The sequence below is a fragment of the Chiloscyllium plagiosum genome, unplaced genomic scaffold (assembly GCF_037043375.1).
Source record: "Chiloscyllium plagiosum isolate Xiang-an unplaced genomic scaffold, Cpla_swu_hap1 HiC_scaffold_4, whole genome shotgun sequence".
Lineage (NCBI taxonomy): Eukaryota > Metazoa > Chordata > Chondrichthyes > Orectolobiformes > Hemiscylliidae > Chiloscyllium > Chiloscyllium plagiosum.
In genome coordinates, this window is record NW_028270142.1 from 13,627,374 (window position 1) to 13,652,070 (window position 24,697).

The following is a 24,697-nucleotide window of genomic DNA, read 5'->3' on the forward strand; positions in this document are numbered from 1 at the left end:
ATAAATCAGTACTTCATGCAGCAAAACCTTTACAACTCCCCAAAAAGCAATAGACTGAATTATGTAAAACTGTTAGATAAGCCAAAGTGAACCAATATGAAAAAGTTAATAACTTAAATAATGGCAACAGTTCAACATATAATTGGATTTACTACGATTGGGCTCAACAATAGTTAAATGATCTAAAAAGAATATTTTTCTTTTCATTTAATGACAATTGCACTTCATTTAATAGTATAAAAGGAAATCAAACCTTTGCTACAGGATATGTTCAGTATTTTAGCGCAATGTAGACAATTAATTACTGTTCTAAAGTTTATGCGAGTGTTAACATATTATTTGCCCATTGATCAATACTATAATTAAAAACTTGTTTCTTCATTTGGTTACTATTATATCTACACACACACATACTCACACACATATGCGAGAGAACACCTATATTTAGCTATTTCGAGCAAATGGATATATATCAGACCAAAATTTACAGCACTATAATTGACTTCTTCAGAACCCTGACCATCTACATTGTGATAACATTTGTAAAGAAAGAAAGTGGATGATCACACAATTATGCATTTCAGAAAATAGCCCAGAACCAAAAGAAACTCTAGGCAATTAATTCTGAGTCAAAACAATTATGTTTTTACAGCAGCAATGCCCAAAGGCAGTTTTCTTATAAGAGGAAAGATAAAAGTTCACTAATTTTTAAATGAAAAATCAAATGCTGTCCTTAAAGATTTTATTTTGTTCTAATTACTCCACTTCTCCATTTAAAGAAAATAATCATCAGTAAATGTACCAATATTTTTCTATAAATATCAACTGCATGATAAATTACAAAGCAAATATTGCAGACAAAGACAACAAAGCAACTTATTCCTTCATAGCAATGTTTGAGTCACAATATTTCTGTACTGGTAGAATTTGCACTAAAGGCAGCGAGTCTGTATCACCAGGAGTGAAAGTACCCTAAGCCAAATAGGTCTGAAAACTAGTAGCCAAAGACACAAAAAACTGAAAGCGTTTTTGTGAAAAAGAATCAAGTATTAAAGTATTTTTATTATCTGTATGGAAATGCAAATGCTTCAAATGGGCAAAACAGAAATGCTTCAATGGGTGAAATTAGTAGACCTTAAATACACAAAAACATTATTTTGCCCTTCAAGTTCTATTATTGTCAGGACAGTAGAAAAATATGTTGGTATTAAATTAAAGTGACCTCAGCATTCCAGCATTCAATGCTGTGTAATACAGGATGAAATCCATATGAACACCAGAACATGATCTTTCTAGATTATGTACTTGTGAAGCAAAACAAGAGATTAAAGTCTGGTTTCACAAACCAATTTTCAATTGGGTCCCATTTTAACTTGTCACCCAGTTCTCAAGGCCAGTTAGGTACAAGGAGACAAATGCTGGCCTTGCCACAAACACCCACACTGAATGACTGAATATTTCTTAAAAAATAAATGAAACACCATTACAAGTAAACAGCAGCAGCAGAGTAACATTCAGCACATAATTAAAAGTTCACATATTATAGGTCAATATTCATTAATATCATACAAGTAAGAAAGTCTTTTAAAGTACTTCAAATGTATTCATGTAGCTTTCAGCCATGCTGTCCATACTTTCTCTTAGAAGATTCAATGAAACCCTTCTCCCCTTTAATGTGTCCACACACTCCCATTGTAATCAGCCCCTTTCTCCAACCATGTACGTGCTCTGTTTCCCAAATTTTATTGGCCCAAATCAAAGGACACTTATAACAATAGATGAACAAGGAAAAGTCAACAAATTTATCAATACTTTGTTGACACTTGGGTTGGGGAGAGTCAGGTATTTCTGAGTCAGGCTTCTCGGGGTCTGGGATCACTGTAATTGGGTGTGTGTACAAGTTTGGTTCAGTTTAACAGTTACCCAGGTATTAAACTAGATTTAATTGTCCAACTGTCTCTGTGCAACTATTAACTGCAGCAGAATCCTCTGAATTCAGATTTAAAAATGGAGCATTCAAACACTGGTGGAATTGCCCAACAGAATCTTCAATTTCGCAGGCAATTTCCTCAGAATTTGCTGCTTACGGGATTCCATAGAGTCGCAATATTCAACTTTAGTTTGCATTGCAGAAAAAACCATGTGGCCAGTTGAAAATACAGGCCATTTTTTCCACAGTATCAGTTAAAGCTGCTGCTTGCAGATGTTCTACTAAATTATCATCCTTCATTACCCTCTTTAGTTCTTGTTAAACTCTATTTTTATGCTTTTGAAAGTTTGTTCCCAATTGCCAAAATGTTGCTCAATTCATCGAAGACTTGCTTTTAGAAGATCCATGATGGTTTCCATTGATATATTCACGCATTCTATCATTGGATTACATTCTAAGAGATTTATCATATCTGACTGATTTGTCTATAGTCATTGAATATGTATATTTTTCCAGTCTTAAAGATACTGCAATAGCTCTTTTTCACTTAATGGTATAATTTGTCAATTTAAGGAAGTTTGAAACTCCATTGAAATATATATTATGCACAGTTTTTGTACTGTCTTGCAAGCTGCTACAAAAGCATACAAAGAACAGCATTATAATAAAAGCAAAGAAACACAGATGCTGGAAATCTGAAACAAAAAGAGAGCTGGAAAAACTCAGTCTGACAAAATCTGTAGAGTGTAGTATGGAGTTAACACTATGTCCAGTGACTCTGTCAGAACTGAAAACAGCTGGAAAAGAGGAAGCTATTTACGCTGAGGACTTTTTTTTGCAGGAGCAGGGACGGTGTACATACAGCACATGGAGATTGTGTCCAGAGAAGGGGTACAAAACGGATAGACTAATGGTTGAAAATTCATTAGCAGAGCTTGGAGCAATCTATCCAAAACAGGACCTAAGGGTGTGGGAGGAGGATAATGAACACAGAGGAGGATGTTCACATTCTGAAATTGTTAAACTGAATGTTGAGCCCTGAAAGCTTACAGTACTAGGTGGATGATGAGGTGTTGCGCGCTAGACTACTAAATGCATCATCCTGTTAGGATGCCATGAGAGGGTGCTTTTAATTGTTTTAAGTTGGGCACTATAACTAAAAGATTTTAACATGAGCTGTTCTTTCCATTAAATTATCCAACTCATTGCAATGTATATTGCAACTGTTTTCAGTGCTAAGTTAATTCTCTGTAACAACATAGCATGTGGCACATCTAATGTACCAAAACACACAAACTTACTCAGGGTATTTATTGAGTTAGAAAGAGACACGAGCAAACAACCTAATCTCTATAGTTCCAAGTACCACTGTTAGCAAAAATAACATTTTCTTTAATGGCACTTTGTTATGGTATTAGCAACTTTGCATTTTGAACAAGGGGTAGCAAGCTCCCCCCCAGTCTTTAATGTGAACATTGTCAAGTTCTAGCCACCAGGATACATGAACATCAACTGGCCACAAAAAGACATGACCCACTCTCACTAGTATCCTTATATATAGATGAGTAAGGACACCACTTCGACGGGAACAATACATCTATCCTAAGATAAGCCAAAGAGAGATACATGTGAGAATTCCGAAAAGCAGGGCAATCCAACCGAAACTCTATCAACAAACATATTGACTTAGATCTCAATTACTACCCCCTGAGAAAAATAACTGGAAATGACGTCACCACGGGAATTGGCGTCACCAACCCAAAGAAATCTAAACACAAATAGAAAGTGGGCCCTACCACCAGTGCTTCATCCGGAGGCTCACTGATGATGTAACCTAGTATGGTGACGAAATGTCGAAAAATGAACCTTGCAGCTCAGCGAACAAACCTACATCCACTGTGCAGTTCTACTTGAAGCATGGCAATGTCTTTCAACTACTTCCAGCAGCTTTCCCTGGATAATACGCCATTTGAGATTTCAGAAAATAGGACCTGGCCAGGGAGATGCTTTTCAATAATCTGGACGGTGTCCAGTCCATCGTAATTGATTCTGCATAAGTTTGACCTGAATGCTTGTACAGATGGCTTCAAGGAGGACAACAACTTTGGTGGTCATTCCACTGAATCTGGAAAATGTAGGCAAAGCATTGCTAGTTAAATTTTTCTAGAAGTCTGTGGGTCATTGATCCATAGTCAGGGTCTCACAAAAGGATAAGTGATGACAAATGCTCTCCACATTAGGACTTGTGGAAATCTTTGTTGTCAAACAATTGCTGCTGCAATTTGTAGAAGGTTGAGCTGATGCAATGAATCAGGTGTTTGGGCTTGACTGAATTGGAAGACCTTTCCATTTAGGTTATATTTAACACACACTTCAGTGAGCAGTTAATTGCTGATGAAGTAAATAATTGTCAGGTAGACTGCAAATTGAACGGAGGCTATCACCCAGCTTTGCTTGACACTACTCCAAATTCTGAAGCAGTCTGTTCAGATTTCCTACTCAAGGCAGTTGTCATTATCATGAAACAGTTGCAGGACTGAGGAATTTTCTTGAACATCCATATCTCAAAATAGTGACAGTTTATCCATGAAGACACAACATGATTTCAGTCCAAATGTCTTAATGGTAAGACAGAGTGCATCACAATCGGAAAGAATACCTTGATCTCATTACATTCAGTCCCACGTGCCCAAAGACCTGAAGTTTGAGAATCAACCTGATCACATCACTTGAAGACCCTTGGCAAAAAATTGTGATCCTGAGTAGACTTCTTGCTTGATGAGAGGATCAATCCAACATATATATGTATTATATATACATATAGTGAATTTGGAATAATAAATTATGATAACAGCCTCTTCACTTACGAAGAAATACTCTTTTTGATGTATACCACTAACTTTTCTCTGGTGCTTCAAAGGTGAACCACTGTTAACTGATCTATGACCAATTATTTTACATTAGGTCAATTAAGTCAATCTGATTTTTAGAATTCACTCAAAACTAATCATTTGAGGAAGTAATTGTAACTTCATTTATTGTTTCCTCAAGACTAGATGAATCCCATTTTATTAGTCTAATTCAAAATTCAGAGACCAATGGTTCTTTGACCAGAAATAAGGCTTTTAGAAATCCTGCAGTCTCCAGTCTGTTGTCAACCTGTTGAGCAGGGACCACTACTTTTTTGATCATGTTGCTCAGTATCCTAAGTATTCAATATTGGTCAGCCAGTACCAACATTCAGAATAGCAAATATCATGATAAATAGTTAATTCAGTAGGCCAGCTAGCCTACTGTCAATTACACACAGGGATGGACTCCAGGAAATAAAACTGTTCCGAATAAACAATTGTAATGTGTTTCAATATCAGGTCGAGCATGATAAGCTGAATGATAGCTTGCATAGAACTGAAGAGTGTGGTAGGAATCTGGAACTCACTGCCTGTAAGGATGGGGCAGGCAGAAATCTTTTTAACATTTAAGTATTTAGATGTACATCGGCTATACCAAGGCATATAAAACTAGCGGCAATTGCTAGAAAATGGGATTAGAATAGTTAGGTGGTGGTTTTTGACTAGTACAGACTTTATTGGCCAAAGGGCCTTCTTCTACGCTGTAGACCTCAATGACTCAAAGCTATTTTCATTAGCTTTCAACTGAAGTTAGAGTCATAGAGCCATAGATCATGGAAGAAGCTTGCAGTCCAAATCATTCATGCTAACCAGATATTCTAAATTAATCCAGTCCCATTTGTCAATTTTGGCCCATATCCCTCTAAACTCTTCCTATGCATATATCCATCCAAGTGCCTTCTAAATGTTGAATTGTAACTACCTCCACTTTTCCTTTGGCAGCTCGTTCTATACGTGCACCACCCTGTGCATGAAAAAGTTGCCCCTCTGGCGCTTTTTAAAATATTTCCCCCCTTCACCTGAAACCTGTCTTCTCGTTTTGGACTCCCCCACCTAATCCATGCCCCTCACGATTTTATAAACCTCTATAAGATCACCCCTTAGCCTCCAACACTCCTGTGAAAAGAGTCCAAGCCTCTCCATTTAGCTCAAACCTTGCAGTCCTGGCAACGTCCTTGTAAATCTTTCCTGCACCCTCTCAAGTTTAATAACGTGTTTCCTATACAAGGTTGACCATAATTGTACACAATATTCTAAAACTGACCTCACCAATGTACAATGCAAACATGACATCCCAAGTCCTATACTCAAATGTTATGACCAGTGAAGGCAAAAGTGCTAAACACTTTTTTCACCATCCTGTCTACCTGGGACTCCACTGGGTCTTTTTGTTCGGCAACATTCTCCAGGGCCCTACGATTCATTGTACAAGTCCTGCCCTGGTTTGCCTTACCAAAATGAAACATCTCATACTTATCTAAATTAAACACTATTCTGCCACTCCTTGGCCCATCAGATCAACGTCCCATTGTAATCTCAGATAACTCTCTTCACTGTCCACTACACCACCAACTTTGGTGTCATCTGCAAACTTACTAACCATTCCTCCTATATTCAAATCCAAGTCATTTATATAAATGATGAATTGTGGTCCAAGTTCTGATCCTTGTGGCACACCACTCGAGTCCAGAAAACAACTCTCCACCACCACACTGTCTCCTACCTTCACGCCAATTTTGTATCCAATTGGCTAGATCTACTGGATCCTATGCAACCCAACTTTATTAACCAGTCTACCATGCATAACTTTGCCCAATGCTTTACTGAAGTCCATATAGACAATTATATCGCTCTTCCTTCATCAATCTACTTTCTCATTTCAAACAAAAACCTCAATCAAGATAGTGAGACATGATTTCCCAAACAGAAATCCAAGTTGACTATCTCTAATCAGCCCTTGCCTTTCCAAATGCATGTAAATCCTGTTCTTCAGAATTCCCTTCAACAACGTACCCACCACTGATGTAGGGCTCACTGTAAGCTTTTTCTTACAGCCTTTCTTAAATAATGGCACATTAATCAACCTCTAGTCTTTTGGCACCTTACCTGTGGCTCTCAAATGATACAAATATCCCAGCAAGGGGCCCAGAAATCTCTTCCCTAACTTCCCATAAAGTTGTGGGAAACACCTAATTGAGTCATGGAGACTTATCCAACTTTATGCATTTTAAGGACCCTTCTGTAATATGAACTCTTTTCAAGACATCACTATTTATTTCCCCAAGTTCCCTTCTATGTTCTTCTCCACAGTAAATACTGATGCAAAAGACTTGCTTAATATCTCAGCCATCTCCTCTGGTGTCACACATGGATGGCCACGTTGACCTTTAAGAGGTACTCTTCTGTCCCTGTTTACTCCTTTGGCCTTAATATATTTATAAAATCTCTTTCGATTCTCCTTAACTCTATTTGCCAAAGCTATCTCATGTCCCCTTTATGCCCTCCTGAGTTCCTTAAGTATACACCTACTGCCCTTATTCTCTTCTAGGGATTCACTCGATCCCAGTTGTCTACACCTGATATATGCCTCCTCCATTTTCTTGACCGGAGTCTCAATTTGCCAAGTCATCCAGCACTCCCCACACCTATCAGCCTTCCCCTTCACACCAACAGGAATACACCATCTCTGAATTCTCGTTATCTCATTCTTAAAGACGTTCCTCTTCCCAACCGTCCTTTTACCTGCTAATAGACTCAAATGTTGAAAGTTCCCGTCTAATACTATCAAAATTGGCCTTACTCCAATTTAGAATTTTAACTTTTTTGATCAGTTCTATCCTTTTCCATAACTATTTCAAAATTAATAGAATTATAATCACTTGCTTTAAAGTGCTCCCCCACTGACACCTCAGTCACTTGCCTTGTCTTATTTCACAACAGAAGGTCAAGTACTGCTCCTTCTCTATCAGATACGTCCACTTATTGAATAAGAGAGTTTTCATGAACATATTTAAATTTCTAGATGAGAGTGGTGCTGGAAAAGCACAGCAGGTCAGGCAGCATCCGAGGAGCAGGAAAATCGACGTTTCAGGCAAAAATCCTTCATCAGGAATAGAGGTAGGGTGCCTGCAGAGTGGAGAGATAAATGAGAGGAGGGTGGGGGTGGAGAGAAAGTAGCATAGAGTTCAATAGGTGAATGGGGGTGGGAATGGAGGTGATCGGTCAGAGAGGAGGTGGAGTGGATAGGTGGAAAGGAAGATAGGCAGGTAGGACAGGTCATTAGGGCGGTGCCGAGCTGGAAGGTTTGAGCTGGGGTGAGGTGGGGAAGGGGAAATGAGGAAACTGGTGAAATCCACATTTGATGCCATGGGGTTGAAGTGTTCCGAGGCGGAAGATAAGGCATCCTTCCTCCAGACGTCGGGTGGTGAGGGAGCAGCGGTGGAGGCGGCCCAGGACCTGCATGTCCTCAGCAGAGTGTGAGGGGGAGTTGAAATGTTGGGCCACAGGGCGGTGGGGTTGATTGTTGCGGGTGTCCCGGAGATGTTCCCTAAAGCGCACTGCAAGAAGGCGTCCAGTCTCCCCAAAGTAGAGGAGACCTCATTGGGAGTAACGGATACAATAAATGATATTGGTGGATGTGCAGATAAAACATTGATGGATGTGGAAGGCTCCTTTGGGGCCTTGGATGAGGGTGAGGGAGGAGTATGGGCGTAGGTTTTGCAATTCCTGTGGTGGCAGGGGAGGGTGTCAAGAAGGGAGGGTGGGTTGTTGGGGAGCGTGGACCTGACCAGGTCTTTGCGGAAAGCGGAAACGGGTGTGGAGGGAAATATATCCCTGGTGGTGGGGTCCGTTTGGAGGTGGCGGAAACATCATCGGATGATGTGGTTTATGCGAAAGTTGGTAGGATGGAAGGTGAGCACCGGAGGGGGGGTTCTGTCCTTGTTACGGTTGGAGGGTTGGGGTTTGAGGGCGGAATGTGGACGAGATGCATTGGAGGGCATCTTTAACCATGTGGGAAGGGAAATTGCAGTCTGTAAAGGAGATGGCCATCTGATGTATTCTGTGGTGGAACTGGTCCTCCTGGGAGCAGATACAGTGGAGAAATTGGGAATATGGGATGGCATTTTTGCAGGAGGTAGGGTGGGAAGAGGTGTAATCCAGGTAGCTGTGGGAGTCGGTGGGTTTGTAAAAAAATGTCAGTGTCAAGTCGGTTGTCATTAATGGAGATGGAGAGGTCCAGGAAGGGGAGGGAGGTGTCAGAGATGTTCCAGATGAATTTAAGGTCGGGGTGGAATGTGTTGGTGAAGTTGATGAATTGTTCAACCTCCCTGCGGGAGCACGAGGTGGCGCTGATGCAGTCATCGATGTAGCGGAGGAAGAGATGGGGAGTGGTGCCGGTGTAACTATGGAAGATGGACTGTTCTACGTAGCCAACAAAGAGACAGGCATTGCTGGGGCCCAAATGGGTGCCCATGGCTACCCCTTTGGTCTATAGGAAGTGAATTCCTCCCAATCCAAGCCCTTAACACTATGACAGTCCCAGTCTGTGTTTGGAAAGTTAAAATCCCTACCATTACAACCCTATTTTTCTTATAGATATCAGAGATCTCCTTGCATATTTGCTTTTCAATTTCCCGCTGCCTATTGGATAGCCTATAATACAATCCCAACAAGGTGATCGCCCTGTCTTATTTTTAAGTTCTACCAATATAACTTCACTGGACGATCTCCCAGGAATATCTTCCCTATGTACCGCCATAATGTTCACCCTAACCAAACATTTAACTTGATCAAGAGTATATTGGGTCAACCTGTAGAAATGGATGATAAAACATGAGATTATATCAGTTTCCACATGGGTCTTATTTTGAATTTTCACATTATTTTATTCTAATTTTACCTGTTTTCTATTGAATAAACATTCCCTTACAGAAATAAATATTACCGCCATCAGGTTCCGTGTACTTACCTGAGGTGAATCAAAAGGGTAACGACCACTGAATTTGAAGAGAAGTTGAAATTTCTCTCCTTCGTATAATGTGCCTGGTGCTCCTTCCATGTCTACAATCCATCTGGAAAACATAAAATAAATTATGTAGTTTATCCAAGAGTCATGCTCTTGGGTACACTAATATTGATCATTGCAATGAGCCATCCAAATATATTACGTTTAGAAATGCACTTTTACTGCAACTGTCTCGACAGTATGACCCTCCTATGACTCAACTAAGTACAGGAGGTAATTTATATTATACATGAATGTCAATCTGAAGTGGTCTACATATTGTAAAACCCATTCACTGAATCACAAAAGTGTTGCTGTGCAGAAGGTGGCCATTCAGTCCATCATAACTGCACTGCTTCATTAAATGAAGCATCATTACCTCATGCCAAACTCCTGCTTTACCCACAACGTCACAGATTATCTTTATCCAAATAATCATCCAATGCCCACTTGAGTGCTCCATTTGAACCTGCATACACTGTACTTCCAGGCATTAGATTCCTTACCCTAATTACTCTGAGTGAGAAGGTGGTTTTTCCTCACTTCATCCTGGTGTCTTTTGTAGATCGATTTACATTTATGCCCTCTTGTTTCTGATCCTTTTAATGAGTGGGAACAGTTTTTCCCTACTCTATCCAATCCACTAACTATAATAAAAAAAAATTCTTAGATTTCATAGCCACCTTCTCTTCAAGGAGAATGGCTTCAAATTCTTCAATCTATCTTGACACCTGTAGTTCCTCATCCGTTCTTGTAAACTGCTTCTGCATTCTCTCCAATGTGTTTACATTTTTCCAATAATGTGGTGCCCAGAACTGTACACAATATTCTCGCTGAGGTCTTATAAGTGTTTTGTATGAGTACAACATTGTGCCTTTGCTGTTGCACTCTATGCTTTTGTTAATAAAGGCAATAATACTGGAAGCTTTACTTTCCTTTCTACTGGTCATACCAGTTTCAATAATCTGTGCACATATACACCTAGGTCACTCTGCTCCTGCACCACCACCACCCATTCCCCTCCCCCTCAAACTTAAAACTATATCCACTATTTAGACCTTAAGACATAGGAGCAGAAGTAGTTCATTCAACCCATCAAGTCAGCTCCATCATTCAATGATGATCATAACTGATCTGATACGCCTCAACTCAACTTTACTACCTTTCCCAACAACTCTTGATCCCCTAACTGATTAAAAACCTACCCCAGCCTTGAAAATTCTTAATTGCTCAGCTTATGCCGCTCTAAATGGTAGAGAATTCCACAGAATCCTAAGAAATTCCTCCTCAATTCTGCCTTCAATGGGCGACTTTCTATTCTGAGTCATGCCCTCTGGTCTCAGCCTCTCCCATGAACAAAAAGACCCTCACTGCAACTACCCTGTTCGAATCAAAAAGAGAAATTGCTGGAGAAACTTAGCAGATCTGGCAGTATCTGAGGGGAGAAAACAGAGCAGTTCTAAATAACTTTGTTTTCTCCCGGTCAATTTCTGTTTTTGTTTCAGATTTCCAACATTCACAGTTCTTTGCTTCATTACTCAAAATCTTGCATGTTTCTGTAAGGTCACCTCCCAGTCTTTTAAACTTCAATGAGTACAAGCACAACCTACTCAACATTTCAGGAGAAAATATTATGTTGCCTTTCAATGTTCTTCCTACCAAAATGCACCACCTCTCACTTCTCTGTCCTGAAACCCATGTGCCACCAATCTGCCTACTCCGCCAACGTGTACTTATTCGTCTGGAGTTCTATACCATCCTTCTCACAGTTTGCAATTCTCCCAGGTTCTGCGTCACCTGCAAACTTTGAAACTGCCCTCTGCACATTAAGACCTAGATCATTAACATATATAAGGTAAAGCAAGAGTCTCAATACCAACTCTGAGGGAACTCCACCACAAACTCATTCAGCCAAAAAAAATCCGTTGATCATTACTCTATTTCCTATCACTCAGCCAATTTGTATCCATGGTGTTACTGACTCTCTTATTCCATGACCTATAACTTTCCTCATGTCTGATGTGCGGCCACTTTTAACAGACATCTTCTGAAAGTCCATGTACACCATATCAACGACACTGCCCTCACGGAGTCTGTTAACTTGTCAAAAAAATTCCAGCAAGTTAGTTTAACATTAATTCCCCTTCAGTAATCCATGCGGTCTCTTCCTAATCAATCCATATTTTTCATGTAACTAATAATTCTATCCTGACTAGGAATTTCCCCAACATTGAACTCAAGCTGATTGGTCTACAATTGCTGGGCAAATCTCTATGACTTGTCTTAAACAAGGCTGCAATGTTTGCAATTTTCCAGTCTCTGGACCCTAGTGAAGACTGAAAGATTGCGACAGGTACCCCTTCCAATTCCACACTCACTTGCTACAAAATCCTTGGATGCACCTCATTCAGTCCTGGTGCCTTGTCAAATTTAAGCACCAACAATCTATCCAACAAGTCTTTCCTATCAATTTTGAACTTCTGTTGATCGAGTCCCATCCTCTGGAACCGTGGCTTGGGTAGTATCTCTCTGGTAAAGACAGATGCAAAATATTCATTTAACCCCTCAGCTATAAACCCCTATTGCCAGGTGTAAATGCCTTTTCTCATTCATTCGTGGCCTTATTCCTCTTTTTACCACCCTTTTACTATTTGTATGGCCATAGGAGGCTTTAGGGCCTTCTTCATGTCAGTTGTTAGCCTTTTATCATGGTTTTGCTTTGTTTCGCCAGGGTTTTTTTTTGCATCTCCCCTCTGAAGCTTCAATATTACACTTGGTTCTCAATTTTATTTTCTAACTGAGATTTATTATAAGCCACATTATTTCTTCTTAACCTTTACTTCTACCTCAGGAAGCTCTAGATATGCCTGTAGCTTTCCCATTGGAAGAAATATACTTAGACTGTAACCAAACCATCTCTGCTTTGAAAGTAGCCCATTGTTCAGTTACTGTTTTGCCTGCCAACCTCTCAATCCAGTCAATCCTGCCCAACTCTGTTCTTGCCCCACTGAAGCCTGTTCTCTGCCAACTCATTTTTCTAGCTCTAGCTTGTTGCATTTCATTCTCCACCATCTTCCTGAATCTTATCCCCAACTCTCACTTGATCCACTTAACCCCCTAATTTGCAAGAACCAGGTCCAACAAAGCAATTCAATTTTCATCCCACTGATTTGGTCTGCAATCCCTGCATAGCTAAACAATTCACACTGTACAGGCTCACAGGCCTGCTGATCACAGGATTTCTCAGAACTAACAGCTGACCCATGTTCTGCCTCAGCAGATTTAAAACATTCAGGCTTACAGTATTCAGATCACAGACTTGTGCTTGGTTCCTATATCCCCACTTGGAGTAAGGCACGATGCCAACATCATCCCTTAATGACATGAAATGTGCACTAGACTGCGATGGCCATCACAATCTAGCCTAATCCTGCCTTATGTTGTGCATGTATGTTTGCTTCAACAAAAGTCATTAATGGCAGCATTTTTACATTTCCAGCTGAAATCTGCCAGCAGGGCAAGCTAAACTTAGAACATGGCTCATCGACATGGCTCAGAAAATCAAAATATTGATTTGCAGAAGTTCAAAGGATACTTGATATAATTCAGACTGTTTGATAATATTTTACATTCGAGTAATTTCACAAAGCCAATCAGTTTTGCCAATGGCATAAAAGGGTGGTTGCCTGCATGTATACCCTGCTATGTCAGCTGTCTGCCACATACACCAGTCTATTTTAGATGGCAGAAAACACTTTCAAAACCACTACAATTGTGCTAAACCATTATTTATTTTTCCAAGCAATTATAATTCCAGAAACAGAAATGAAATGAACTGCAGAGGAAGCCATTTGAATAATCAAGTCAGTTGATTCTTTCAAAGAACAATCCCTTCCCCCAACGCTTACCCCACATTCCTACAATTTCTTCTCTTTCAGGATTTAGCCAATTCCCTTTTGAAGGCTACAACTGAATTTGTATCCACTACCTTATCAGGCAGCGCATGCCAATATTAACTATGTTCAAACAGTTTTTTTTTAATCCTACTGACTCTGATTCTTTCACCAATCCTACGTATGTTTGTCCTCTGGTTATCAACCATCCAGGCATTGGAAACAGTTTCTCTTTTTTACTCAAAATACTTGTTAATTTTAATCATATCTAATTTCCTCAGCTTCTTTTTTCTAAACAGGAAAACAGATACTCTTCGGGCTATCCAGGCTTACATTTGAAACACTGACCAAAGTAGTCAGGCCCTTGTTCTAAGTGTGGTATGCAGAATTGGACACAATATTCTAACTAGGAGTACTTTACAATGATAATAGAATAACTTATTGAATTTGGTGTTCCATAAACAGAAACATAAAGCCTACAATTAACTGTATAGCCAAGTTTAAAAGTTTGTGGTCAAGCAACTTTCTGCTCTTCTACTATATTTCAAATTATGCCACTCAGTTTGTACTGTTTCTCCTCATTCTTTGCAAAATTTATCACCTCATACACTTCCACATAAAATTTAACCTGCCATGCGACCACCCATCTCCAGATAATGCCCAGAGTTTTCTTCCGTAAAGCCACACCACGGCCAAGTTTTGCGTCACTTGCAAGTTTCAATATTGTTTGCAGTATCTTCAAGACAAACATAGGTCAAAAATGCAATGGCCATGGTACTGAACTGTGGCAGACATTGAAAAGCACACTGCAGAGTCCAAAAACAAATCCAGAGAACACAGAACAGTACAGCACAGGAATAGGCCTTTTGATTGATGATAGTGCCAATCTAAACTAATCCCATCTGCTTGCATTTGCCCTGTATCTGTCAATGCCCTACCTGTTGAGTCCAAACGTTGCTATCATATGTACATTTATCACCTCCCTGGCAGTGCGTTCCAGGCACCTACCTACCACCCAAAAAAAAACTTGTCTTGCACATCTCCTTTAGAGTTTAACCCTCTCACATTAAACCTATGCCCGTTAGCATCTGACATTTCCACCCTGGGAAAAAAAAGACTCCAACTATCTACTCAAATCATTCCTGTCAATGTTATACACTTGTATAAGGTCAACCCTCAGCCTCTGATAATCCAACAAAAACAATCCAAGTTTGTCCAACCTCTCCTTTGGCTAATACATTCCAATCCAGGCGACATCCTGGTCAACCTCTTTTGCCCTTCTCCAAAGACTCAATTTCTTTCCTATTAAGCTTAAGGTGAAGGAACCCTTTTGATTGAATTTACTCTACAATTTGAGAGGGAGAAGACAGAATCAGATAAAATGGTACTTCGGTTGAATAAAGGCAACTACAGAGGCATGAGGGAGGAGCTGGGTAGAATTGACTCGGAGAGGAGCCTAGCAGGAAAGACAGTGGAACAGCAATGGCAGGAGTTTGTGGGAGTAATTCAGGGGACACAGCAGAGATTCATCCCAAGGAAAAGGAAGCTTGGTACAAGGAGGATAACCATGGCTGACTAGGGAAGTCAAGGATAGTATAAAAGCATATAATGTGGCAAAGGGCAGTGGGAAACCAGAGGATTGGCAAACTTACAAAGACCAACAGAAGGCAACAACAAAAAAAAGGAGGGAGAAGATTAAATATTAAGTTAAGTTAGCCAGTAATATAAAGGAAGACGGCAAGAGTTTCTTTAGATATATAAAGGGCAAAAGAGAGGCAAAAGTGGACATTGGACTGCTGGAAAGTGATGCCGGAGAGATGGCGATGGGGAACAAGAAAATGGCTGAGGAACTAAGGAATTACTTTGTGTCAGTCTTTGCAATGGAAGACTCGAGTAATATCCGAAAAATTCAAGAGACAGACCTGAGTATGGTGGCCACCACCAAGGAGAAGGTGCTAGAAAAACTGATAAATTACCTGAACCGGACGGACTAGACCCTAGAATTCAAAGGGAGACAGCTGAAGAGATAGTGGAGGCGTTAGTGGTGATCTTTCAGCAATTGCTAGGATCAGGGAGAGTTCCAGAGGACTGGTAAATCACTAACATGACACCCCTATTTAAAAAGCGAGAAAGGCAAAAGATGGAAAATTACAGACTGATTAGCCTAACCTAAGTCATGGGTAAGATCCTGGAATCAATCCACTGTGAAGGATGTGCTTTCTGAATACTTGGAAGTGTACAGTAAAATAGGACAAAGTCAGCATGGCTTCATTAAAGGGAGATCATGCCTGACAAATCTGAGTAAGCAATGAATAGGGTAGACTAAGGACAGCCAATGGATGTTATCTACCTGGACTTCAAGAAGGCCTTTGACAAAGTGCCAGACAGGAGGCTATTGAGTATGATTAGGGCCCATGGTGCCAGAGGCAAGGTACTAGCATGGATAGAAGCTTGGCTGTCTAACAAAAAGCAGAGAGTGAGGATAAAAGGGTCCTTCTCAGGACAGCAGCCAGTGACAAGTAGTTCCACAAAGCTCAGTTTTGGGACCACAACGTTTCACATTAATGATCTAGATGAAGGAACTGAGGACATTCCGGCTAAGTTTGCAGATGAAACAACGATAGGTAGAGGGACAGGTGGCTGCAGAAGGATTTGGATATGTACGGAGAATCAGCAAAAATGGCAGATGGAGTACAACGTGTGAAAGTGTAAAGTCATGCACTTTGGTTGGAAGAATGGAGGCATGAACTATTTTCTAAATGGGGAGAAAATTTAGAAGTTTGAAGTGCAAAGAGACTTGGGACTTCGAGTCCAGGATTCTCTCAAGGTAAATTTTAAGGTTCAGTTTGTTGTTAGAAAGACAAATACAATAATGGCATTTATTTTGAGAGAACTTGAATATAAAAGCAAGGATGTACTTCTGAGGCTCTATAAGGCTCTGGTTGGACAACATTTGGAGTATTATGTGCAGTTTTGGGCCCCATATCTCAGGAAGGATGTACTGGCCCTGGAGCATATTCAGAGGAGGTTCACGAGAATGGTCCCAGGGATGAAAAGCTTAATATATGAGGAAATTTTAAGGACTCTGGGTTTATACTCTATGGAGTTTAGAAGTATGAGGGGAGATCCCTTATACAGAATACTGGACAGAGTAGATGTTGAGAAGATATTTCCATTGGTAGGAGAAACTAAGACCAGAGGGCATAGCCTTAGAGTAAAGGGAAGACCTGTAAAACGGAGAAAAGGAGAAACTTCTCCAGCCAGATAGTGGTGAATCGACAGAATTTATTGCCAGAGAAGGCTGTGGAGGCCAGGTCATTGAGTATATTTAAGACAGAGACAGATAGGTTCTTGAGTATCATGGGGATCAAGGGTTACAAGGAGAAAGCTGGAAAATGGGGATGAGAAACTTATCAGCCATAACTGAATGGCAGAGCAGACTCAATGGGCTGAATGGTCTAATTTCAGCTCCTAAGTCTTATGGTCTTATTGTGTAGCAATCAGAACTGCATACAATACTCCAAATGGGGCCTCACTCAACTTTTATACAGCTGCAACATGATTTATCAAGTAATGATCCTTGCGGAACACCACCGGTCACAAATCTCCAGTTAGAAAAACCTCTCCATTACTACCCTCCATCGTCTAATTTACCAACTCACCATGGATACCAAATGACAATCTCCTGGACCAGTGTACAGGAACTGTCAAATGCTTTAGTAAATATCCACACAGATTACAAACACATCAACCATCTTCATCCTTTCCTCAAAAAACTCAAGCAAATTTGAGACAAGACCACACTGCACAAAGCCATGCTGACTATCACAATCAGTCCATTCTTCTCTAAATGCAAAGAAATCCTGTTCCTAAGAATCTTCTCACATAACTCGCTCTTCCAACACCTCCCCCCGCAATGCAACACTCACTTGCCTTTAATTTCCTGGATTTTCCCTGCTGCACTTCTTGAACAAAGAAACAACATTGAACATTTTCCAGTTTTCTGGGACCTTATGTATGGCTAAAGAGGATACAAGATCTCTGTCAGAGACTTGGAACACTGTACTGTGAAACTGGAACCACTTGAACGTCCTGATTCAATTATCTTACAGTATGAATCCCCATTCATTTGGTAATGACAAGCTACTTGCAGAACATTGGAAGATTTAAAAAACTTCTTTCCAGCTAATAACTAGATTGTAAAAGGATATAAGTTATGAATATGCTGTATGGTGACACACAAAGTAAACCAGACAGACGTACATATCTCCTAGGAGATAGTGAGAATTGAAGATGCTGGAGAGTCAGAGTAGATAAAGAGTGGAGCTAGAAAAAGCACAGTGGTCAAACAGCATCAGAGGAGAAGGGGAGGCGACATTTCAGCTCAGAACCTTGCATCAGGACTGGAGGAGGGAACAGAGATGCAAAATTAATAAAAGGAGGGGGCTGGGGGAAAGGTGGGTGGGATGGCGATAGATGGATGTAGGTAGGTGGTTAGTGGGAAGGAAGTTGGATAGGTAGGGTCAGGCTAAGGGGGCAGGGTGGACAGGGAAGGCTGGGACTGGGAGATTTGGAAGCTGGTGAATTCTGTTAAGATCGTATAGTTGTAAGCTCCTGAGGCAGATGAGAAATTGTTTTTCCTCCAGTTTGCATGTAGCCTTGTGTTGACGGTGGAGGCAGCCTGGCTTGGACATGTCATCTAGGAGGGGGAGTTGAAATGGATGGCAACCGGAAAGTGGGGTTGAAGAAAGAATGTGGCCCATCAAGGTTCCCTGAAGTGGTTCCGAGTTTGCGCTCAGTCTCTCCGATGTAGAGGAGATTGCACTGAAAGCAATGGATGCAATAAATCAGGTTAGAGAAAATGAACATGATGGGAAATTGCAGTCCTTGAAGTAGAAGGACATCTGGGATGTCCTGGGGTGGAACTGCTCATCCTGGGAGCAGATACAGCGGAGGCGGAGGAATTGGGAGTATGAGATCGTATTTTTGCCCCAGGGAGTTGGCTTGGCTTGGCACCTCCAGTGGGTTTGTAACGGATCCTATAAATATACTACGTATTATGTATTTTTCACAACTGGACAAGAAGATGGGATTTACTTATCTGAACAACCGTCCTTAGCTATAGTGCAATAAGCAACAATGGACTTTAATAGCACTGAGGCAAGGATAGCAGGCCTTTGTTGGAAGAGACGACAGTGAGAACTGCAGATGCTGGAGATCAGAGTTGAAAAGTGTAGTGCTGGAAAAGCACAGCAGATCAAGTGAGCATCCGAGGAGCATTCCTGATGAAGGGCTTATGCCCGAAATGTCAACTCTCCTGCTCCTCAGATGCTGCTTGACCTGCTGTGCTTTTCCAGCACCACACTTTTCGACTCAGATTTCCAGCATCTGCAACCCTCACTTACTCCTAGTTGTTGTAACCTTACTGCAAAGAATCTTCCAAGGAAGCCCACATGAAAGACATTCTCCTCCTCCCTCTACAAGGATCTCAGTGAGTCTCTCTTTCACTGCACCACCTCCCTCTCCAGGTCTTCTCTGCCCTGAAGCAGACCTGCTACTACAGCCACATCTCCTTCCTCAACAATCCTGAAGGGCTTATGCCCGAAGCATCGACTCTCCTGCTTCTTGACCCACTGTGCTTTTCCAGTGCCACACTTTTTGACTTGGGTAGAAAAGTAATGGGATCCAGTAAATGCATTTTAAAATAAGTCTCAATGAAATAGTAAAAATACAGCCAATTAATGCTATCTTTTGAAATCATGGAAATACCAAATTTTTGAATACATTCCATTTTAATTTATTTTCCAAGGTCAAGGAATCCACAGATATTGCTCAGAACCAATGTGTTAAATATAATGTGAGCCTTAAACAGCAGGTATTAGTATTTTATGTCAGTGTTACTTTTAAAATAATGACTTTAATGTGTAACTTTTTTTATTCATTTACAGGATAAGGGAGTCACTGCCTTGGCATCAGTTATTGTCCGTCCCTAATTGCCTGGAGGACAGTTAAGAGTCAACCACATTGCTGTGGGTCAGGAGTGACATGTAGACCAGATCAGGTAAGTTTGGCAGTTTCCTTCCCTCAAGGACATTAGTGAGCCAGATGGGTTTTTCTGACAATCTGCAATGGATTCATGGCAATCATTTGACTCCTAATTCCAGAATTTGATCCCAGGTCTCCAGACATTATCACTGTACTGTTAATCCAGAGGTAATATCACTAGGCTATCACCTCCCCTGTGAAGCCTTGGAGCAAAGATCTTGACTGGCAGCTTTGGGAGCTCTGGATTTAGTACCTCCAGCTTGTGAGTGCAATCTCGTGTTTTCAGTTACTTGTCATTTTAACTGAGTGCCTCATTTCCATACTGACTGTGGTATCATACAGCATTCCAAGAAAGGTTAATGTAAACTTAAGAAACAGAATCTAATTTATTAAACACTAACAGTCTTCCTGACTCATGACAGTTCAGCAATTTCAGATCAACTTTTGTCTCCATATTCCCAGACCACAGCTGATTAATACCATTTATACCTTCTCTTTATAGCATCATGATTTTCCTCAGTCAGAATCGGTGTGGACTTGTTGGGCCAAAGGGCCTGTTTCCTCACTGTAGGGAATCTAATCTAATCTAATAAGTGTTGTCTTTCAGATGACAAACTAAACTCAGGGTCTGCCTGCTTTCTCAAGGTTAAAGACCCCACAGCACCATTTTAAATAAGAACAGGGGAATTTTGCCCAATATTTATTCCTCAATCAACGTTACATAAAGGTTATCTGGTCATTACCAAATTGCTGTTTGCCGGAGTTTGCTGTACTTGACGTGCTGTGTTCCCACAATAATTGCACTTCAAGTACTTGCCCGAAAGGTACTTTTGGAAGTCAAGTAGTCTTAAAGACACCATGTATCACATTTCTTTCTCATTTATGAAAACATATTATTGCTTTTAGCAACTTGCTGTAACTCAGAGCAAGTTTCCCATTTTTTTTAGAACTAGTATGTTTGTTATTTGCACTAGGCTAGGAACAGAAAATGAAAATGAAGCCGTTCAAATGTTATTCATTCAGAGCAGAACTGTCACAAGCCTTTTACGTAAACAGATATCAAAAATATATTAATATATTAAATATATTAAATATATTAAAAATCCAAAAGACCTGGAAATCAAACAAAAACGGAAATTGCTGGAAAAAGTCAGCAGATCTGGCAGCATTTATGGAGAGAAATCAGAGTTAACATTTTGGGTCCAGTGACCCTCCTTCAGAACTAATGTTAGCTTAGAAAAGATTATGCAGAACACAGGGTGGGGGAATGGGGTAAGGAGTAAAAGATAGGTGGGGAGAGAGAGAAGGACAGTTGGACAAATAAGGGGGACTAGAAAGGGAGTTGGAGGATGGGAAGGGAGCTTATTTGAAATTGGAGATTTCAATGTTGAGTTCTCTGGGCTGCAGGCTGCCCAGGCAGAAGATGAGGTGTTGTTCCTCCAATTTGTAGTGTGATTCACTGTGGCAATGGAAGAGGCCGAGGATGGTCATGTCAGAGAGGGGAAGGAGAATTGAAACGGACAGTTACTGGGAGGTCAGGTCAGCCCTTGCCGGCCCGACTGAGGCGCTCAGCAAAACGAACCCTTAGTTCACATTTGGTCTCACTGATGTAAAGAAGACCACATCAGGAGCACCAGATACAGTAAACAAGGTTGGAGGAGAGGCATTGGGACCTCTGTCTCACTTGGTAGGACTAGTTGCTGCCCTGGATGGAGGCGAGAGGGGTGGTGTGCTGGCAAATTTTGCATCTTTTAGGGTTGCAAGGGAAGGTACAGGGGTTTTTTGGGGGGGGGGGGGGGTATGTTGTTCTTGGTGGTGGGGTCTAGTTGGAGTTGGTGGACTTGTTCAAGGATGATGCATTGGATGCAGAGACTGGTGTGGTGGAAGCTGAGGACAAGGGGGATGCTGTCTTCAATGTGTTTTGTGGGGGAGGGGGGAGGCGGGGAGTACTTAACAGTAGTGAAGTGGGGAATGGAGAAGGTAGAGGGCTGTCTGGATGACAGAGATGGGAAAAGCACATTGTTCAACATAGGTGGGCATCTGGGATGCTTAGGAGTGGAATATCACCTGATCTGAGCAGATGCGACGGAGATGGAGGAACTGGAAAAATGGGATGGAATTCATGCAGGATACTGGGGGGAGGAGGTGTAGTCCAGGTAGTCTGGGAGGAGGTGTAGTCCGGGAGGAGGTGTAGTCCAGGGGGTCTATGGATTTATAGTAAACGTCTATCCATAGACTGTCACTGGAGATGGAATCAATAGCTGCTAATGGGGACTATTTGTGGCTAACAATGGATTGTGTGCAATAGTAGACGATGTGATAAGGTTTGGCGTGTGGGGATTAGGGTAAGGACATGGAAGAAAATGCCTCAAGCCCTAATATTGATCTCAATTTTGAGTCCAGAAAACTGCAGAGTTCCCAAATGAAAAATGAGGTGCTTGAGCACTGCAGCAAGCCTGAGACAGAGATATTGGCCAGGAAACAAGGTGGCATGTTGAAGTAGCAAACAATTGGAAACTTTCGGTTATCATCCTCCAAGGTACACTTCGGGACAAGCAACAAAGCAAAGTGGCCAAGCAGGGGCTGAAAGCCGAGTTTAGTACCCATGAGGATTGGCCTCAACCGGGATCTTGGCTCATATCACAATACAAGTGACCCCACTACACTATACACACTTTCACATGCACACACACACACGTTTATGGGTTGAATATGTATTTGCAGAATTATATTTGCACATACATTCTATTTTGCTCGAAAGATGCACAATCTGCAGGCAATCAATACGTGTAATATTTTGTAAATTCCACTTTGGAAACGGAACTAGTCTGACTCAGTGCCCACACCCTCAGTACCGACCCTCTGACAGTGCGGCGCTCCCTCAGCGCCGACCCTCCGACAGTGCAACACCCCCTCAGCCCCGACCCGCCGACGCTCCCTCAGGACTGACCATCCGACAGTGTGACACTCCCTCAGCACCGACCCTCTGACAGTGTGGCACTCCCTCCTTTCACCCTCCGACAGTGCCACTTTCCCTCTGACAGTGCGACGCTCCCTCAGCACTGACCCTCTGACAGTGTGGTGCTCCCTTAATGCTGACCCTCCAACAGTGCTGCCCTCACTCAGCACTCACCCTCTGAAAGTGTGGCACCTCCTCAGCACTCATCTTCCAACAGTGTGGTAGTCCCTCAGCACTGACCCTCCAACAATACAGCGCTCCCTCAGCGCTGACCCCTGACAGTGTGGTGCTCCGTCAGCACTGACTCACCAATAGTGCGCGCTCCCTCAGCGCTGACCCTCCGACAGTGCAACGCTTCTTTGCGGGTCAGTACTGAACTGCTAAAGTTTCATCTCCCGTAGAATGGAAAGAAAGAACAATTACATTGCTGAAAGAGGCCATTTACTGTTCTGTCTGTCTCTCTGACAGAGCAGTTCACCTTTTTTGCATTCTCCCATCTTCTCCCCAAAACCCTGCACATTCTTCCTTTTCAGAGAAAGGTGAAGTTCTGTTTGGAGTGCCTTGACTGAAAATCTGCCTCCACTAAATATTCTGGTGATTCACTTCACATCCTAACCCCTCAGTGCTTGGAAGCATTTTCCACCTTAATTATGCACACTCCTTTCGATCCTTTTACCAATTGGAATAGTTTCTTCTACGTACTCCTCTGTTAAATACTTCACCCTTCACTCTTGTTGTGGGGGAAATCACCAGCCTCGGAGTCAGAGTCGGGGTTCAACGACAGAGTTTATTGTACAAGGAAATACCGGAGCTCCAGGAAGACAAAGACACCAACAGCACAGTGGTCAGCTGCGAGTCTTCTCTCAACCTCAGTTTTCCCTGGAGAATCGGAGGCTGAGGGGTGACCTTATAAAAGTTAACAAAATTATGAGGGGCATGGATAGGATAAATAGACAAAGTCTTTTCCCTTGGGTCGGGGAGTCCAGAACTCGAGGGCATAGGTTTAGGGTGAGAGGGGAAAGATATAAAAGAGACCTAAGGGGCAACTTTTTCACGCAGAGGGTGGTACGTGTATGGAATGAGCTGCCAGAGGATGTGGTGGAGGCTGGTACAACTGCAACATTTAAGAGGCATTTGGATGGGTATACGAATAGGAAGGGTTTGGAGGGATATGGGCCGGGTGCTGGCAGGTGGGACTAGATTGGGTTGGGATATCTGGTCGGCATGTACAGGTTGGACCGAAGGGTCTGTTTCCATGCTGTACATCTCTATGACTCAAAATTGTGATATATACAGACTCTGACCTCACACCTTTAATGCATTGTCTGAGCTGAGATGTCACCTTTTGTTATAAAACCTTAAGTTATCTCGAGAAGATGACTTAAAAGTAGTTATGGGATTTACATATTACTGAATCGAAACTTAACAACCCATTCTAAAAAGATGAAAGACTTAACAATCCAGGTTTGTTTAATATATCATTTCAATTTCATGACGCTGTTACCTTTTGCTATATACTCTGTGTTTTATGATCTTATTCTTCACAACCACCTGAAGGAGAAGTGCTCCGAAAGCTAGTGCTTCCAAATAAACCTGTTGGACTATGACCGAGGACAAGGGGACCTTATTGCTATTGTGGGAGGGAAGAGAGGGCTGAATGTGGGATATGGCTCACAACTGGCTGAGGGCCCTGTCTAATATGGTGCTGGGGAATCCTCAGTTGAGGAAGGTGGTAAACATTTCAGGGATCCTCTTGTTAAAGCTGGCGTCATCAAAACAGTTGGATGGAGATGGAGGAACTGAAGAGAATGGAATAGAATCTTTACAGGAAGCATGGTGTGAGGATGTATAGTCAAGGTAAATATTGACCAACCTATCCCCAGAAATGGCAATAGAGGTGTTGAGGAAGGGAAGGGAGGAGTCAAAGATGGATCAGGTGAAGGTGACAGCAGG

At 41.6% G+C, this 24,697-nt stretch overlaps 1 protein-coding gene across 4 annotated transcripts in view; it reads right to left on the minus strand.

Annotated features, from left to right (window-relative positions):
- The window catches only part of ube2wb (ubiquitin conjugating enzyme E2 Wb), a 59,920-nt gene that overhangs the window by 18,716 nt on the left and 16,507 nt on the right, over nucleotides 1–24,697 (minus strand). For all 4 annotated transcript variants that reach the window (XM_043689164.2, XM_087985972.1, XM_043689166.2 and 1 more), the window contains exon 3: nucleotides 9,812–9,914. In XM_043689164.2, the coding sequence (XP_043545099.1) occupies nucleotides 9,812–9,914 (103 nt within the window). The remainder of the gene's footprint in view (nucleotides 1–9,811; nucleotides 9,915–24,697) is intronic.